Source organism: Nelumbo lutea, chromosome 1 (genome assembly GCF_056320005.1).
Source record: "Nelumbo lutea isolate HS-2025 chromosome 1, American lotus-T2T, whole genome shotgun sequence".
NCBI classification, from domain to species: domain Eukaryota; kingdom Viridiplantae; phylum Streptophyta; class Magnoliopsida; order Proteales; family Nelumbonaceae; genus Nelumbo; species Nelumbo lutea.
In genome coordinates, this window is record NC_142684.1 from 181,325,491 (window position 1) to 181,344,399 (window position 18,909).

The 18,909-nt window shown below is 41.6% G+C and overlaps 1 protein-coding gene across 5 annotated transcripts in view; it reads right to left on the bottom strand.

Moving 5' to 3' along the window:
- LOC148879619 (uncharacterized) overlaps nucleotides 1-18,909 on the bottom strand; it is a 40,635-nt gene that overhangs the window by 3,791 nt on the left and 17,935 nt on the right. For all 5 annotated transcript variants that reach the window (XM_088961204.1, XM_088961207.1, XM_088961206.1 and 2 more), the window contains 2 exons: nucleotides 15,079-15,196; nucleotides 14,832-14,984 (listed from right to left, as the gene is read on the bottom strand). In XM_088961204.1, the coding sequence (XP_088817330.1) occupies nucleotides 14,832-14,984; nucleotides 15,079-15,196 (271 nt within the window). The remainder of the gene's footprint in view (nucleotides 1-14,831; nucleotides 14,985-15,078; nucleotides 15,197-18,909) is intronic.

Consider the following 18,909-nt stretch of genomic DNA (forward strand, 5'->3'; position numbering starts at 1 on the left):
AATGCCACATTTCACTAGATTAACTTTGGATAGATCCAGGGCAAAAACTTCACTTTAGAAGGACTGAATGAGCTCCAAATCTGCCTAGTCAAAAAGTTTTCCTGACCTGAACTTATCAACTTACTGAACATAGACTTAACAGAAAACATGCCATCGGCTTCCCATTTCCATCTCCAAGCATCCTCCATGTTTGGGTCAATCCTCTGGTTCTGGAGCAGGCCCAACAGAATTGCATACTCCTCAATTTCCCAGTCAAAGAGGCGCCTCCTACAAGTTAGGTTCCAAATGAAAGAGTTACCATCCACATTGAAATTCTCAGCCACCGAGGAGTCCTGATTTACAGAAATTTGATACAAGAGAGGAAAGGCATCTTCCAGACACACTTCAGAACACCAAGAGTCTTTCCAAAATTTGATTCTTTCCCCATTACCCAAGTTGTAACCGATTCCTTCCTCAAATAACTAGCGTTCTTCATTATGCCTATCCAAATGGAACTTATCCCTCTTGAAATAGGAGAATTGGATCTCCAATCACCCCAGTCCACTCCATATTTGTCCATAATCAGCTTTCTCCACCAAGCATTTCTTTCATTTGCAAATCTCCAAAGCCATTTAAACAAGAGGGCAGAATTGAATTTCTTCGATTTTCTTATTCCCAACCCTCCAACTTCCTTAGGAAGACACACTTGATCCCAGTTTACAGCATGAACCTTCTTCTCCTCCTCCCAACCTCTCCAGAGAAAGTTTTTCTATAGTTGTTCCACTCTGTTAGCCACTTTGGAAGAAATAGGAAATAGGGAGAGGTAGTAAGTAGGTAAATTAGAAAGAATACTCTTAATCAAAATCACTCTCCCCCCGAAAGAAAGGTATTTAGCTTTCCAGGAAGCCAATTTCTTCTCCATTCTTTCAACCACTAGATTCCAAATCTGAGAGGAAGTATATTTAGCTACCAGAGGGAGCCCCAAGTACTTGACCGGAAGATGGGCAGTCTGACAAGCCATAACTTCTGCGCAAACTTCTAGATTTGTAATAAGACCTACAGGGATAATCTGAGATTTACTCAAACTAACCTTAAGGCCAGACACCACCTCAAACCAACTCAAAATTCCAAGCACCGCATCCAGTTGATTAGGAGAAGCATCAACAAAGCATAAGGTGTCATTAGCAAATTGAAGAATATTGACTTTTTCTTTCCCTGGAGCAATTGCAAAGCCCTCCCAAAGCCCATTCTCAGTAGCCTTCTTGCTAAAGAGAGATAAAATTTCCATGACACAAATGAAGAGTAGGGGAGAGAGAGGGTCACCTTGCCTCAAACCTCTTGAACTTCCAAAAGGCTCGTTTGCCCGTTAATTAAGATAGAGAACTTAGGAGTCTTAACACAAACTTTGATCCAGTTTCTCCAAAGCTGCCCAAAATTCATTTTCTCCAAAACCATATCCAAGCAGTGCCAGTTAACATGATCATAAGCTTTTTCAATATCCAGTTTACACAGAACACCTGGGGTCCCCTCTCTTCTTCTAGACTCCAACAGTTCATTAGCAATGAGAACAGAGTCAACCATCTATCTACCCGGGACAAAAGCACTTTGGTTACAAGAGATAACACTGCCTAACACACACTTCATTCTTTCAGCCAAAACCTTAGCCAAGATTTTGCAGAAACTGTGCAAGAGACTAATGAGCCTGAAGTCCTTTATATTGACAGCCCCCTCAATTTTTGGAATGAGAGTGATGAAAGTTGCATTCAGACTTCTCTAAAAGGAGGCATTAGTGTGAAAGGCCTGAAACACCTGCATCAGATCACTCCTCACAATATCCCAACATTTTAAATAGAATAGATTAGAGAACCCATCAAGACCCGGTGATTTATCATTTTCTAGCTTCTTTACTGCACCCTTAATTTCCTCTTCTGAGAATGGTCTCTCTAACCAGATTTTCTGCTCTCCATTTAACTTATTAAATTGGAGCTTGTAGACTTGATATGTAGGCTGGCTGTTTCCGTGCACAGTTCTTGGTTTGCCGCAGCTCTTGGTCTTAACAATAATCTGTTAGGAGCTGCCTAGCTCAGGGTTCGTAGAGTGAACCAAGCTCTTGAGGAGAGAGGAAAACAGAGAGAGAAGGACAGAAAGAAAGAGAGTGAGAGAGGGAGAGAGGGAGGGAGTTGTTCGAATGAAATGTCTGTCTTCTTTATTTCTTCCTCAGGTCTTTATAGCCCAGGAATGTAGTTTGTTACAAGACTGTTACAGTTTGTTGTAGGACTGTTATTCTGTTCTAACAGTCTGCCACTTGGATTAACCTCTCGCTGACGTGGCTTCTCCCTTTTCTTGTAGACTTGATATGTAGGCTGGCTGTTTCCGTGCACAGTTCTTGGTTTGCCGCAGCTCTTGGTCTTAACAATACCCCCCAGTTAAGTTGGACCTTGCCCTCAAGGTCAATATGGGGGAACTGGTGTTGCAGTTGTAGATGGGGTTCCCATGTTGCATCTTCTTCCGGCAGCTGTGACCAAACAACTAAAGCTTCTGGAACAATGTGGGTGCCTTTCTTGACCCATCTGAAATTAGTGATACGCACCGGCTCTGTTTCTAGGTCCATACTTGAGAAATTGGGAAGATGTGGTTGAGTTATGGCATCCGGTTTCAAGCATTTTTTGAGAACCGAGACATGGAAGACTGGGTGCACTCTTGAATTTGGTAGGAGATCCAATCTATATGAAAGAGGTCCAATTTTCTCCATGATCTTGAAAGGTCCAAAGTAGCAAGGTGCCAGCTTGTTCCATCGCTGTTTTTGTACAGAAAGCAACTTGTAGGGGAGCAATTTCAAGTAAACCATGTTACCCACCTGATAGTGTACTTCTCTATGATGTTTATCATATGATTGTTTCATCCATTGTTGGGCCTGGAGCAGGTTCTGTTTAAGTTCCTGTAGAATGATGTCTTGATTCAGCAGGTGTTCTTCAAGTGAAGCTACTGCTGTAGAACCCTTCTCATAGGGAATCAGTGTGGGTGGGTCGCAACCATATAATGCCCTAAAAGGGGTCATTCCTGCTGATATCTGATAGGTAGAGTTGTACCACCATTCAGCCCAATGCAACCAGCTGAACCATTGTCTTGGCTTTGTTCCGGTGAAGCATCATAAATATGTTTCTAAGCAACGATTGACCACCTCTGTTTGCCCATCTGACTGTGGGTGGTAGCTTGTGGATTTGCTAAGCTGTACACCTTGGAGGCAAAAAAGTTCTTTCCAAAAGAGGCTGATGAAAACTGGATCTCTGTCGGAAACAATAGACTTTGGGAACCCGTGAAGACGAGCTATTTCCCGCACAAATGTGTCAACCACTGTAGTTGCAGTAAATGGATGTGACAGTGCTAAGAAGTGGCTGTATTTTGTAAGGCGATCAACCACCACTAATATGACTGATTTACCGACAGATGTCAGTAGGCCTGTTACAAAATCCATAGAAATATCTTCCCAAACTTGGCTGGGTACAGATAATGGTTTTAGCAGGCCAGCTAGGGATTGGGCCTCATACTTGCATTGCTGATATACCTGGAATGTAGATATGTATTTCCTTTTGAACTTTAGCATACCCTTCCAATAAAATTGGGACGACACTCTCTTATATGTGCGTAGGACTCCTGAGTGTCCACCCATCGGTGTCGCATGGAAGTAATTCATTAGCTGGTCCAAAAGATCTGAGTCTGCGGGTAACACCACTCTACCTTTATGGTACAACACTGACCCTGGGATAGTGTAGAGAACACTGATGTGGGCCCCACAGCTGTGGTCCCACTCTGTCCATAGGGTAGAATGTACCTAGTCTTCCTCGGGTTAGCTGCTGTTATTCTAGTTGTTACTTATTCTTCAGTTTTACATTATTATGTGTTATGTAAATACCAAGGGCAGATGTGTCATTTCATGTAACTAGCATAATCTATAAATATTAAATAGAAGTGGCGGCGGCAGAATGATTGAGATTCTGTCCTTCCTTCCAAAGTTTGTGTTCTACTACTCTCTCACTACTTTTTCTCCTCTTTCCTCTATACTTTCTCTCCTCTCCAAACCTGAAATTTATTAGTGATAGCAGTCTTGAACATCTACATGGTATCAAAGCCAAGTTAGGGTTTCTCATGTGAGTCTAGTACCAGCCGACCACATGAGAATCTCCTAGGACTGGAAGCTGAAAAGGTGGAGTTCGCAGACTGATTCTTAGAGATCGCCAAAAGGGTTAGTAGCTGTTGAAGGCTTGTCACGGTTGTAGAGTGTTGGTGGTCAGGAAGGATCAAAGAAGACTAGGGTTTGGGTAACCTTGGAAGGCAGCGAACACTCTTTCCTTGTAAGTTATTTATTTTCTAAGAGAAGTTCCATCAGAGAAGATAGGTTGGACCTATCTGGAGAGGGCGGCCCAACCATTCTAGGGTTTTCTCCCTTCGATTCACTAGGGTTTTACAGCAAACCCTACTGATGGGCCGAACTGCCTTAGCTTTGTTTCTCTCTGCTCTAGGGTTAGAAAGTGATCTTGCGGCAAGCCCTAGTGTTAGACTGAACCTTGCGATCTACCTGGAGCTGTCCTCAAGTTTGTTGTTAGCATTGATTAGATTCTAGGGTTTCATATTAACCCTACTGCAAGTCTATCTATACGGTACTGATTGGATTGTGCAACTGAACTGTGCACTTTAAGGACTGGTTAAAACCCGCCAAGCATATCAGACTTACTTCCAAGCTCTTTTCAGAGTCTTTTGGGTTTTTCGAACTCTCTTAAGGGGTGGGAACCCTACGGACAGCTGCTGTTGTGCTTGCTAGTTGGTTTCAGATCAGAGTTATCCCAGTTTTGTGCACATACACTGTGAATACAGATCGGTTCTGCACTATTTTTTATTGTGGTTGGTAGTCCAAGTGCTGTCTTTGAGACTTGACCGAGATGGAGTTTAAAAATAAGGCAGAAGGCAGCTTTGGGAACATCAGTTATGATGGTGTTTCTGAGACGGGTGGTCAGATTACAACCGTAAAGTTTGATGGATCAAACTATTTGGAATGGGCCCAATCAGCTATGATGGCTATTGGGGGAAGAGGTAAATTAGGGTACCTCTTGGGAGATGTGAAAGAACCCCCCAAGGGAGACCCTACGTATACCAAGTGGATCCAAGAAAACTACTTGGTTATGACATGGCTGTGTAATTCTATGCAGCCTCATATTCGCCGCAATTACTTGTGGGCAAAGACAGCTAAGGAGACACTGGATGTGATGAAAGAAACTTACTCCCAACCCCTTAATGTTGCCAGAGCATATGAATTGAAATGAGAAGTGAAAAATCTTAAACAAGGAGAGAAACCAGTTTCAATATATTTCTCTACCTTGCAGTCCCTGTGGCGTGAAATTGATCACTTAGACTCTTGAGTGGGAGAGTCCCAAAGATGCATAGATATATAGAAAGCAGGTCGAGACAAACCGGGTGTTTGAGTTTCTGGAGGGCCTAAATTCAGAGTATGATATTGTGCAGCAACAGATTTTGACTAGAGACAGTGTGACTCTCTCTCAGGCATACTCATTCGTACATAGTGAAGAGACCAGAAGGAAAGTGATGATGCAACCTCAGCCCCTCACACCAGCCTTTGTAGCGGTCACACCCAAATCAGGAGGTGATTCAGAGAAGGACAGGAGGAAGGAAGACAAGAAGGATGTGGTATGTGAACATTGTAAGAAACCCAAACATACAAAAGAAACATGTTGGAAACTACATCCTCACTTGGTTCCTGCGAAGTTGAGAAGCAAGAAGGGCACTGCTCATGTGGCCATGAACACTGATTCAGCATCCTCATCTGGAACAAGAGGAACACCTTTAGAGACCTTAGCTGCAGTTCGGGCTGCCCTGATACAGTTAGAAAAGGAAGTTGGAAATTCAGCTCAGCCACCGCAGTCACCATCAGCTCCTGCCACATCTGCCATCGCACATTCAGGTACTCAAGCTTCAGCATACCATGCCTCAGCTCAAGGTACTACTGAACCTTGTTGGGTAATAGATTCAGGTGCATCCGATCACATGACTAGCTTGCCTTCACTGTTTACCACTTACCATTTGTCTTCTGGTAGGGGTAAAGTATCTATTGCTGATGGCTCCCCAGTTCCTATTTCTGGGAAGGGTGACATCAAGTTATCAGATACTATCTCCCTGTCATCTGTTTTACATGTTCCTAAGCTTGACACTAACCTTCTTTCAGTCAGCAGTATTACCAAGCATATGAACTGCTCAGTAACCTTCTTCCCTGACCGATGTGTTTTTCAGGACTTGGAGACGAAGAAGGTGATTGGGACTGGCCGTGAGACGAATGGGATCTATCTGCTCGGGGAGAGGTTCCGTCAGGAAGAGTCAGTAGGAAGATGTCTTTTGTTTCTCAGAGTGTGAGTCCGGTTATGCTTTGGCATAGCCGATTAGGTCATTTGTCCTTTCAATCTCTAAAGAGTCTGTTTCCAGCTTTATTTGAGTCTATTGAGTTGTCTCATTTGTAGCGTGAAAGTTGTGAGTTTGCTAAGCATTGTAGAAAGCCTTATTTATTGAGCAATAAAATGAGTAATAATTTTTTTGATATTGTGCATACTGATGTTTGAGGGCCTTATCACATTCCTTCATGGGTGGGTACAGATATTGCTTGTTATTTGTTGATGACCATACCCGTTTTTCTTGGGTTTATCTCATGCGTTCACGAGATGAGGTACCTGCCCTGACCCAAAACTTTCACCAAATGATCCTAACCCAATTTGATACCAAGATCAAAGTTCTCAGATCTAATAACGCAAAGGAATACTTTGCTAAATCATTGACATCTTACCTTCTCAACCATGGGGTCCACCAGAGCTCTTGCCCTCGTACACCTCAGCAGAATGGAGTTGCAGAAAGGAAGAATAGGCACATCTTGGAAGTGGCTAGAAGTCTCATGTTTACTTCCAATGTTCCTATTCGCTTCTAGGGTGATGCTATCCTCACGGCGGTTTATCTTATTAATCGGGTCCCTTCCCAGGTCCTTGATATGAGATCACCTTTTTCCCTTCTATACCCAAGTGAGGATTTGTTTTCTATTCCCCTTAAAACTGTCTGTTGTACCTGCTTTGTTCAGCTTCTCGGACCCCATCACTCCAAGTTCGAACCCAAGGCCTCTAAATGCATCTTCCTTGGTTATGCACAAACTCAAAAGGGTTATTGCTGCTATGATCCTGTCTCAGGGAGGAAGTTTGTCTCCATGGATGTCACTTTCTTTGAGGAGACACCCTATTATCCTCGGGTTTCTCCTCAGGAGGAGAGCAGTGAGAGTGGGGTTTTGAGTCCTTGTCTTCAGGGGTAGAGCAGTGAGAGTGGGGCAGTTCCTTTACCTATTCCATTGGGTGATGAGAGCTGCAATGGTGAGGGCGGTTAGAGGGATCAGGAGTTGAGGGAAAGCTGCAATGATGAAGGTGGTCAGAGGGATCAAGAGTTGAGGGTCTATCACAAGCGGTGCAGGCAGGTTGATCCCGATCATCAGCAGTCCAAGCCAGCTCCAATCTCATCTATAGCTCCAAGTCTAGGTATTACAGTCCCAGGGCTCACAGAGACTTCCTCTATTGTTGCCATTTCACCTCCTATAGATGACCTTGACCTTCCGATTGCAGTCCGTAAAGGGAAACGACATTGTACCACATCTACAACCCACTGTATTTCCCAGTTTTTATCCTATGATCGCCTATCTCCTATCTACAGGTCCTACCTTAGTTCCATTTCCAATGTCCCTACTCCAAGAACAGTGCAAGAAGCCCTATCTGTCCCGGAATGGAAAGATGCAATGCAGGTTGAGATGGATGCCCTATTGAAAAGTAACACCTGGGAGGTAGTTGATCTGCCCAAAGGAAAGAAACCAGTTGGATGCAGATGGGTATTTACAGTGAAGCATAATGCAGATGGATCCATTGAGAGGTATAAGGCTCGATTAGTTGCAAAAGGGTTCACACAGACTTATGGCATAGATTACTTGGAGACCTTTGCCCCGGTAGCCAAGATGACTACCATTTGGGTCCTATTATCCCTTGCAGCAAGTCACACTTGGCCTTTATACCAAATGGACATGAAAAATGATTTTTTGAATGGAGACATGTAGGAAGAGGTTTACATGCGTTTGCCTCCTGGATTCTATGATGCAGAAACATGTAAGAAGGTCTGCCGGCTCAACAAGGTTTTGTATGGTTTGAAACAGTCACCTTGGGCTTGGTTCGATAGATTCAGACTAGCCCTTGTGAAGTTTGGTTATGTACAGGCCCAGTCAGATCATACTCTATTCATCAAGAGGGTAGAGTCCTCCTTGACACTACTGGCAGTATATGTTGATGATATTGTGGTGACAGGGAATGATAGCCATGAGATTGAGTCCCTTAAACAGCTCCTTCATCAAGAATTTGAGGCGAAAGACCTTGGTGTACTCCGGTATTTTTTGGGTATTGAGGTTGCTAGATCCAAACAGGGGATCTTTATCTCTCTAAGGAAATATGTCCTAGACCTGTTGGTAGAAACTAGAAAGTTAGGTGTCAAGCCTATAGATACACCCATTGAACAGAACCACAGGATTAGTGCAGAGAGTGGGGAGCTTCTTGAAGACAAGGTTATGTTCCAGCGATTGGTAGGAAAGCTCCTATATCTCTGCCTCACTCGGCCAGATATTACTTATGCTGTTAGTGTTGTCAGCCAGTACATGCATTCTCCTAGAACCACACATCTTCTTGCGACAGAAAGAATTTTAGCCTACTTGAAGAGATGCCCGGGTAGGGGTATACTGTTCAAGAACAATAACCACATGAAAGTGGAGGTCTATACGGATGCCGATTGGGCTGGGAGTGTTGATGACAGAAGGTCTACCTCATAATATTGTGCCCTTGTGGGAGGTAACCTTGTCTCCTGGAGAAGTAAGAAACAAAATGTTGTCTCCCGGTCTAGTGCTGAAGCAGAATACAGATCCATGGCTAACGGAGTGGCTAAAATCCTATGGCTAAGATCTTTACTTGAGGAGTTGGGTATTGAGTATGAGAAGCCCCTGATGTTGTATTGTGATAATCAAGCGGTTGTTAACATAGCACATAATCCAGTGCAGCATGACAGAACCAAACACATTGAAGTTGACCGACATATTGTACGAGAGAGGGTCTCATCTCAAAAAGTTTGCCTCCCTTACATCACATCCAGTATGCAACTAGCAAATATCCTCACTAAAGCCGTATCAAGAAAAAAGCTAGAGGCGGATCTATCCAAGTTGGGAATGATAAACATTTACTCCCAACTTGAGGGGGAGTGTAGAGAACACTTATGTGGGCCCCACAGCTGTGGTCTCACTCTGTCCATAGGGTAGAATGTACCTAGTCTTCCTAGGGTAAGCTGTTGTTATTCTAGTTGTTACTTATTCTTCAGTTTTACATTATTATGTGTTATGTAAATACCAAGGCCAGATGTGTCATTTCATGTAACTAGCATAATCTATAAATATTAAATAGAAGTGGCGGCGGCAGAATGATTGAGATTCTGTCCTTCCAAAGTTTGTGTTCTACTACTCTCTCACTACTTTTTCTCCTCTTTCCTCTATACTTTCTCTCCTCTCCAAACCTGAAATTTATTAGTGTTCAAGACTGATACATCTACAGATAGAATACCCGGTTTGTCCCCTGGACGCTGCAACAACTGTGCCTTTATTGCTTGGAGTTCCTTAGTCTGCTTCCTCCCATAATTGGTCCCATAGTGCTGCAGTGGGTTGTTGGAACACATGCAATTGGAGTATACTCTCCAGTACATGTTTGGGTTGACGTGACAGTGCATCAGCAACTCTATTTGTTGCTCCCGGTTTGTATTCAATAGTGTAATCAAAACCTATTAACTTTGAAACCCAACGCTGCTGTTTTGGAGAAAGGACCCGTTGTTCCAGTAGGAATTTCAGACTTTGGTGATCCGTCTTAATCACAAACTTACGGCCTAGCAGGTAGGAGCGCCAAGGTTGAACTGCCAATACCACTGCCATCAATTCATTGTTGTAGACTGAAGAATGGTTTTGTGGTGGATAATGCCTTACTGAAGAAGGAAAGGGGCTGACCATCTTGCATTAGTACTGCTCCCACGCCCAGTCCCGGTGCATCGCACTCAACCACAAAAGGTTTGTTGAAATCCGGTAAAGCTAGAGCTGGTGGGGATGACACCACTGCTCTTAAGGCTTCAAATGCTACTTGTGCTTTGTTGTTCCAGATGAAAGAGTCTTTCTTTAGAAGGACTGTCAGTGGTGCTGCAATTATCCCATAGCTTTTAATGAAGCATCGTAGTACCCTGTGAGTCCTAGAAATGCCCGGAGTTCCTTGGTGTTACGTGGCGTTGGCCACTGTTGGATGGTACCTACCTTGTCTGAATCTGCTGAGACCTTCCCATGTTCCACCACATGGCCCAAATAGTGTACACGGGCTTGCCCAAAGGCGCACTTCGATTCTTTGGCATACAACTGATTTTGTAAGAGAATGTCGAGAGTAATCTGCAAATCCACTAAATGTTGGGCTGTACACCAAAATGTCATAAAAAAAGACTAATATGAAACGACGTAAATGTGGCCTAAACAAGTCATTCATTAAGGCTTGGAAGGTTGTTGGGGCATTGGTGAGGCAAAACGGCATTACCCGGAACTCATAGTGGCCATCATGAGTCCGGAAGGCCATTTTTGGAATGTCACTTTCATGGACTCTAATCTGATGGTATCCAGCCCGTAAATCCAACTTTGAGAAAATTCTTGCAGTCTTGAGTTCATCCAAGAGCTCATCTATTACCGGAATTGGAAAGCGGTCCTTAACTGTAATATTATTAAGTGCCCGATAATCCACACAAAATCGCCACATCCCATCTTTCTTTTTGACAAGAAGAACGGGTGAAGAAAACGAGCTGTGGCTGGGTTGAATAAATTTTTTATCCAACAGTTCTTGAACCTGCTTTTCAATTTCTTGATTTTGAAAATAGGGATAACGGTAGGAGACGCATCCAGCAGTAGTGGATTCTATGGTCATGATTCCTTGTTGGAGGTAGGTTCGTTGGCTCCTTGAAAACTGCAGCATATTGTTGGAGAATGTTGTGGAGCTGTTGTTTGTAATCAGCTTGGGTTGACGTATCCTGGGCCTGGGATAACGTTGGGCCTGTATGATTTGATCCCCAGATAATGAGCTGATTTGGGTCTCATGCTTCTTTCAACATGGATGCCAAGCTTACTGGGCTGGCTCGGCTAGCTGAGTGGCCTTGCAAATGCACTCTTGTTCATTCTATCATGAAATCTGTAGACAAACGGGCCCAGTCGCATAGAACAGGCCCAAGCTGCTGCAACCATTGAATTCCCAATACAATGTCGGCCCCACTTAACTTCAGTGGGTAAAGATCAACCAGAAATTGTTGATCTTGGATGTGTAACCCAACGTCTATGCAAATTCCATCACATTGGAGCAAGGTCCCATTTGCACATGGACCTTAAATGAGGCCATGGGCTGAACTGGTAATCCCAATCATCTGACTAGCACAATGGTTACAAAGTTTAGAGTGCTACCACTTGCAAGATGGACACTTGGCGACATGGTTTTTAAAACCAAACCGGTCAAGGCACCGTTTTCCGGTTCGGTGGTTCAACCATCCAGGTTGAGTGGTTCGACCCATGACGTCATAAATAAATAAATAAACAAAAATACTTATATATAATAAAAAATAACATAGAATTTTAAATAAAATACAAAAAAAAAATACACAGAATAATATAGGAAAAATAACAACATATGAAAAAAATAAAATATCTACAAATAAATATAATAAAATACAGAAAATACAGAAAATATTCCAAAAAATACAGAAAAAATCCAAAAAAATATAGAAAATTTTCCAAAAATTATAGAAAAAATATGTAAGCAAGAATATGTAATAAGCACCTTTTTTTTAGAAGAAAAAAGCATATCAGTTCAGAAAAAAAATATTTGAACATATTTTGAGAAGAAAACATAAATTTCATATCAAAACATATTTTGTGAAGAGAAAAAGAAACAAAATTGACTGATTCAGTTGAATCAAGAGCTACCTCATCAATCAATAAAAATAAGGATTAAGGAATTAAGTGTCCCCAATCATTCTTTCAATCTCAAGTTGTCTCTAGAAATCCTACCAAAGAAAAAAATCTCTAGAAAAATTAATTCATGCTTACTAAACAAGCATATACATTACCATTCTAGTAGGTCCAAAGAATTCAAAAAATCAATTAAATCACAAAAAAAATATACCTTCAAGGATTCGCCGCCAGTGGGCTCGGGTAGTCTGCCACTGCTGCAAGTCGTTCGCCGGTCACCGTCGGTGTGCTGTCGTCGGATGCCAGAGTTCATGGCTGTTGCAGATGGTAGGGTGTGAGGGTTGAGACTTGAGAGGATTGAGGAGTGAGGAGGGAACTCGGGAACCCTAAAGGCTAAACCAAATAAGGGACTGGGGATTGGGATTCGAAAATCGTGGGATATAATTGGCATTTTATTTTTTGTTTTTTTATTCAAAACGTTAAAAATAAAAATATTAACCCGTGAACCGCTGCCCGGGTCTAACGGTTTAGCGGTCCGACCGCTCGGGTCAATGTTTTTTTTACTTTTCAACATTTTTTTCAATTTTCCAATTTTTAGTAAAACCAGACCCAGATGGCTGACTGGTTACCAGCTTTTCCGGTCTGACCGTCCGGTCCAATTCGGTTTTGAAAACCATGCTTGGTGACCCCAAACTAGACATGTCACACTCATGGTTTGGGGTGATGAAAACCTCGCTAGGGCCTGTAGAGAGATTTTTGGTTGTATGGTCTCAGCCCAGTGTTCGTTAGTCAACGATCTTTCTTCCGATTGCTGATCTTCTTCTTCCTCCTCACTAGGGCTATCGCGGCCATTACAGTTGATGGGTGCACCGCCTTGACCTCCAACCGAATTCCTTCCTTGAGTCCTCCCACAAAAGCTCTGACCAGAGCCTTCTCCGGCCACCCTTGGACTCTTAACGATAGACGTTCAATCTCCAACTTGTAGTCACGAACACTTCCTACTTATTTTATCTTCGCAAGACTCGTCAAAATCTTCATAACCAAAAGCCTCGAGTCGGACACACAGGGCGTTAGTGAAGTCGAGCCATGAAATACGAGGGTGCCCTCGACGATACCACTGATACCAGAGGATTATGTCTTCATCCAGATGCATTGTTGCCAACGGGATGGGGTCTCCGCCTAAGAAGACTGGGAAGCTTAGTTTGGTGTTCCTTTCCAAGGTGGAGCTGCTTCTTCGTTTACTTCCTTGGCTAACCTGATCCTAGTTGATTTCCCTATCTTCAACCGACGGGTTCTGTTCCAGTCTTTGCAAGATCTCCGTTAGCATATCCTTGATACCTTGCATCTCGCCTGAAACTCGGTGAAGCTCGACTTCCACCTGATCAACCCGTGCCTCCATGGTTGTAGATCGCATATTGGTCATGTTCTGGTACCAATCTGTTAGGAGCTGCCTAACTCAAGGTTCGTAGAGTGAACCGAGCTCTTGAGGAGAGAGGAAAACAAAGGGGAAAACAAAGAAAGAAGGACAGAGAGAGGGAGGGAGTTGTTCGGATGAAATGCCTGTCTTCTTTATTTCTTCCTCAAGTCTTTATAGCTCAGGTAAGTAGTTTGTTACAAGACTGCTACAGTTTGTTGTAGGACTGTTATTCTGTTCTAACAGTCTACCATTTGGAATAACCTCTTGCTGACGTGGCTTCTCCCTTTTCTTGTAGACTTGATATGTAGGCTGGCTGTTTCCATGCACAGTTCTTGGTTTGCCGCAGCTCTTGGTCTTAACAGATAGCAACACTTACTCATTCCTTTACAAAAGGTGCAGAATAAGTTTTTGCCTATGAACGATGAAGAGACAATAAAAGTAAAAGGACTTCCCATTCTCTATATGAGGAGTTTAAAACTGAAAGCAAAGAATGAGGGATGAGCTCCCTTGAGGATTCTATCCAGCTAAGTATCGGCTGAACCGCTGAAGTGAAGGAACTCTTGTCTAATTTTACAGGCTTGATTCCGGAAAGAGCTTCCTAACAAGCTCGCCCAACCCTTGATGGATATCCAATATGTCGTTTGTCTTGTTTCTAGATCTGTTTTGCCCAATTTATCAGATTATAGAATGAATCCAGCTGAGCATGAGATAAAAGGAAAAGTAGATGAATTGCTCGACAAAGTTTTTTTTTTTTGAGAAAAAGTTAATGTATTACATTTATTTTACTCATGTAAGCTCCAAATTACATGTATGTTTCATGTACAGCAAGGAACTATACATCTAAGGTGTGGAAGTGTTCTCCAACAATCAAGACACTTCACACAAACCAAGAAAAAAAGGAAAAGGAAAAACTTAGGTTGTGTTTGGTTTGAAAAAAAAAAGTAGGGAAAGGTAGGGAAACCTATACAAGGAAAGGTAGCCTCAGGGTGAAGACTGGGAGTGAGAAGTCTCCATATTATGTATAGGTGGGTCAAACCACCAAATATTTCTTTCTTTATTATTAATAATAATAATATATAATGCCATCATATGCATCATTTAAATATATTAATTTCAATATTTCATATGAATTATTTCTTTGAAGGATTTTATTGCTAATAATTAGTGTATAGGTTTGTTGGTTAGTATACGAAACTAATAAAATAGCTTAGGAGGGGTAAGAATCTACATGCTTTATATTTTCAGATTCCATCACTTAGGCGACATGCTTCAACATGATAATGTGGCATTCACATGCTTCAACATGTTCCAGTTAAATTCATGAATATATAAAAAAGTAATTACCGGGTCAATTTCAACCACAGATGATGGTCTAATGTTGATAATATTGAGCTTTTCAGCTTTTGCAAGGTCATATTTTTCACATCTCTTTAAGAATTCATTGATGCTTTCTCTTGTTTGATTGCAAACCGCACTTTGAACCAAATAATCGTAGACCTGCGTGCTCAATGAGAAAGATTTAGAAAAAAAGGCATCATACTTCCACTCAGTTGAAACACAACTTAGTTACTACAAGCTAGACAAATCCTACCTTGAACTCAGATGGAGCTACAGGGGCAATTACACGGGTAGGATCTGTTGATGCTCCTCTAGACCGTAAAAAGTCAAGTACTTCAAAATTTGTGAGTGCCCCGGCATTGGCTTGTACTCTACACAAACCATGTCTTATTTAATTAATGGAATGATAATCAGCTATGAAAATATAAAATCTATAAATCTGGCTACTTGGAAGAAAAACTACATCTCTTTCAGCGGGAGCAGATTGCTCTCATAAACTCTGCTTTGGCAAACCTTCCACTTTACAATCTATCTTTCCTTAGAAATCCTGCTTTGGTGGCAAAAAGACTAGAGAAATTAATGAGACGCCTCTGAGAGCTGGGGGAAACCCTTTATTTTTTTGTAAAGTATCATTGTGTTAAAAGGAGGGAGAGGAACCTTCCATAATGGGATGTGATGGGTAGAAGAAAGGATTAAGGGGGATAAGAATTTGGGCACTTGAGGTTTAGAAAGTATGCTGTGCATGGAAAATGACTTTAGCATCCATGGCTTGATGACAAATGGTTAGGATGCCGGGTTACCTCCTAGAGCAAACTTGCTATCTCCCTGAAATGTCATTCACAATCTTTTTTCACTTCTAATCCCCTATGCTTGCCTTGATGTGGGCTTAGGGAATAAAGTTATGTTCTGGGAGGATTTATGGGTGGTGCCTTTGAAAAATGCTTCCCTAACCTTTTTTCCTAATCAGAAATTAAAAAAAGCGTGCCTATCTACTTCATCTTTGACCATGTGAATTGGAATTTTTGGGATTACATGTTGAAGAAGTTGAACTTTGGAGTGAAATGGAGAAATTGGATAAAAGCGTGCCTATCTACTTCATCTTTTTCAGTTCTGGTGAATGGGAGCTCTTTTGGACTGTTTAGGAGTTCAAGGGGCCTAAGACAAGGGGACCCTCTATCCGCTCTCTTATTTATTTGTGTGACAGAAGCCATGTTCAGATTGGTACAGGGAGCTCGAATAGGAGGAATGGTAGAAGGTTTCAAGGTGGGAAACGGGGAAGTGGAGATAGCCCTACTAGAATTCGCAGACGACACTCTCTTCTTCTGTGATGCCTCTTGGGAACAACTCTGGCACGTGAAGGCAATCTTAAGGTGGTTCAAGGTGGTAACTGGGCTGCACGTTAATATTATAAAAAGTGAAATAATGGCTGTTGGAGAGGTGCCAAACCAGGAGTTATGGGCTGATGATTGGAGCTGTAAAGTTCGCAAACTTCCTTCCAAATACCTGGGTATGCCTTTGGGTTAAAACTGCAAATCCAAATTCCAAAGTTATATGGGAACCCATCATTGAGAAAGTGGATAGAAAATTGGCTTCTTGGAAAACCAAAGATTTGTCTAAGGGGGTAAAGTAACTTTAATCGAAGTGTGTTGTCTTCCCTTCCTGTTTTCTGTTTGTCTTTGTTCCCAATTCTGGCCAGATGGGCAGTAGAGTTAGAATGGGGGTTGGAAGAGGAGTCGAAGTGCCACCTTGTCAACTGGAGAAAGGTCTATAACTCCATAAAGGATGGGGGTCTAGGGATAAAATCAGTGAAAAATATCAGCACAGCCCTGTGAGGGAAGTGGTTATGGAGATTTAATGAGCAACTGGATAGTGGGAGACTAATTGTGGCTAAATACAATTCAAGCAGCAGAAAGTGGGAGATTAAAGAAGTCAGAACATCATACAGTTGCTCTTTGTGGAAAGCAATACAAAAAGTTCAACGTAAGTTTTTGAAAGGAATAAAATATGAAGTCAGTAATGACCTCAGGATTCTATTTTGGAAGGACTTCTGGTGTGGGGATGTCTCTTTAATGACTCTGTTCTCTGATCTATTTGAGATCTCAGTAAACAAGGATGCAACAATGGCTGATTGTTTGGAGAGCCAGGACGGACAGTGTATCTGAAACCCCCAATTCAGGAGAAATTTAAATGATTGGGAGGTGGCTTCTTTGGTCAGGTTGCTTCAATGATTGTATGACTCAAAAGCAGTGTTTTAAAAACTGACCCAGAGGCCGAACCATTTTTGCCTCCAAGTCGGATGGGTCAGACCGTGCCACATTAGCCAAGTGGAAGTTCAAATTTATATGTATATACATGTATAGGTATGTATAAACATGTATCTTATCAATAAATAATGTATAATTATGTTTTACATGTAATATATGAAATATTTTATATTTAATTTATGTTTTAAATTCAGTTATAAATTCTTTATTTGTAAAAAATTAAAAATTGCAATTTGAGGCCAAAAAAAGTTTTTTTTGGAAAAAATAACGGGGCAAGGCACCTATGGCGCCTTGGGATGCATAGGTCTCGAAAAGTTACCCAAAATAAATAAATAAAAACTCAGTCAGACATCGGAGTGCAAAGTTATGGCCTCCTGAAGTTTGCAAATACAGTTAGCATGCAACCTGCGACCCGAACACCAGGTTGAACGGGTCAACGGTCCAACCGTCCAGGTCAGGCAGTTTTTAACCAAGTCAACGGTTTTTTTTACTTTCTCCAGGTTTTACTCAAACCGGACCTAGAATCTTGACTGGGTGATGACTCGAGCGGTTCAACCAGATGGATCAACGGTGGGTTGAAAAAACTGCTCAAAAGGTAAAAGTAGGAGAGGACAAGAGAAATGGTCTTCGAGAAATCGGGCATCTTCTCTATGAAATCCTTTTTCCATAGCTTGTCAAGGGAGGAGCCTTCTTTTCCAAGTATCAGAATTTGGATTAGATCTGTTCCATCTAAGCTGGCTTTCTTTGTTTAGTCGGCAGTGCTGGATAAGATTCTAACGAAGGAAATTTTGGTTAGAAGAGGTCTAGAGGTGGAGGATATGGCCTGCATTCTATGTGAGGGAAATGAGGAATTTTCTGGTCATTTGCTGATCCATTGTAACTTTTTTTCTTACTGGGCTTGGATGAGAATGGTGAATTTGTTTGGGGTCAAGTTGTGCTTCTCAGCTGATGCAAAGGGATTTATAGGGCATGGACACTTGGAGGTTTATCCAGCATGGTTTAAAATGTCCCTAATTTCCCTAATATCTCCACAACATATTTCCATTTCCATGGGTAGCAACACAAAATTTTACCAAAATCAACATATTCCCCAATGAACACTACCAGCACTATGTGGAGTAAAAGAGATAGTTTTGACGACAAATTTCTATCTCCACTTTTACCAGAATTGACATATTCCCTAGTGAACACTACCAGCACTGTGAAGAGTACAAGAAATAGTATTATAACATAAGTTGGTGACTATTGTAATATATGGAGTAACAATGTTATTGCCTACCTAACTTACATGATTACCACTTTGAGCTAGTTCAATATTTGTTTTAAACAAGAAACATGAAGTTAAATATTAGTCTTTGTTTGTGTAATAGATTATTTGATTGATCTATTATAACCATTTACATTTTCTATGAGTTCAAATTTTGCTTTAACTCATTCTATCATGAAGCTTTGAATCTTAAGGTTCACAGGACAACATCAGAACATAATCTTTTTTCGATAATTGAACTTCAGAACATAATATATTGTCTATAGTCTTAGTTTCTTAGCTCGTTTAATGATTTGGATCAAGATAATAATTTAAAAAGGTGTGCCTATACTTCTGTTATCATTTTATAAAATATCATTCTATATTTTTGCATATTTTACAATGTTTTCACCATGCCTATAATTTTTACAATATTTCCATACGATATTTTCGGCATTTCCAACATGTTTCCTATATTTGGATGACCGACATTTCCACCAACATTGACATTTTGAACCTTGTTATCCAGGGTTGGAAAGGTCGCTTGGAGCATCCTACCTGCAGCAGTTTTCTG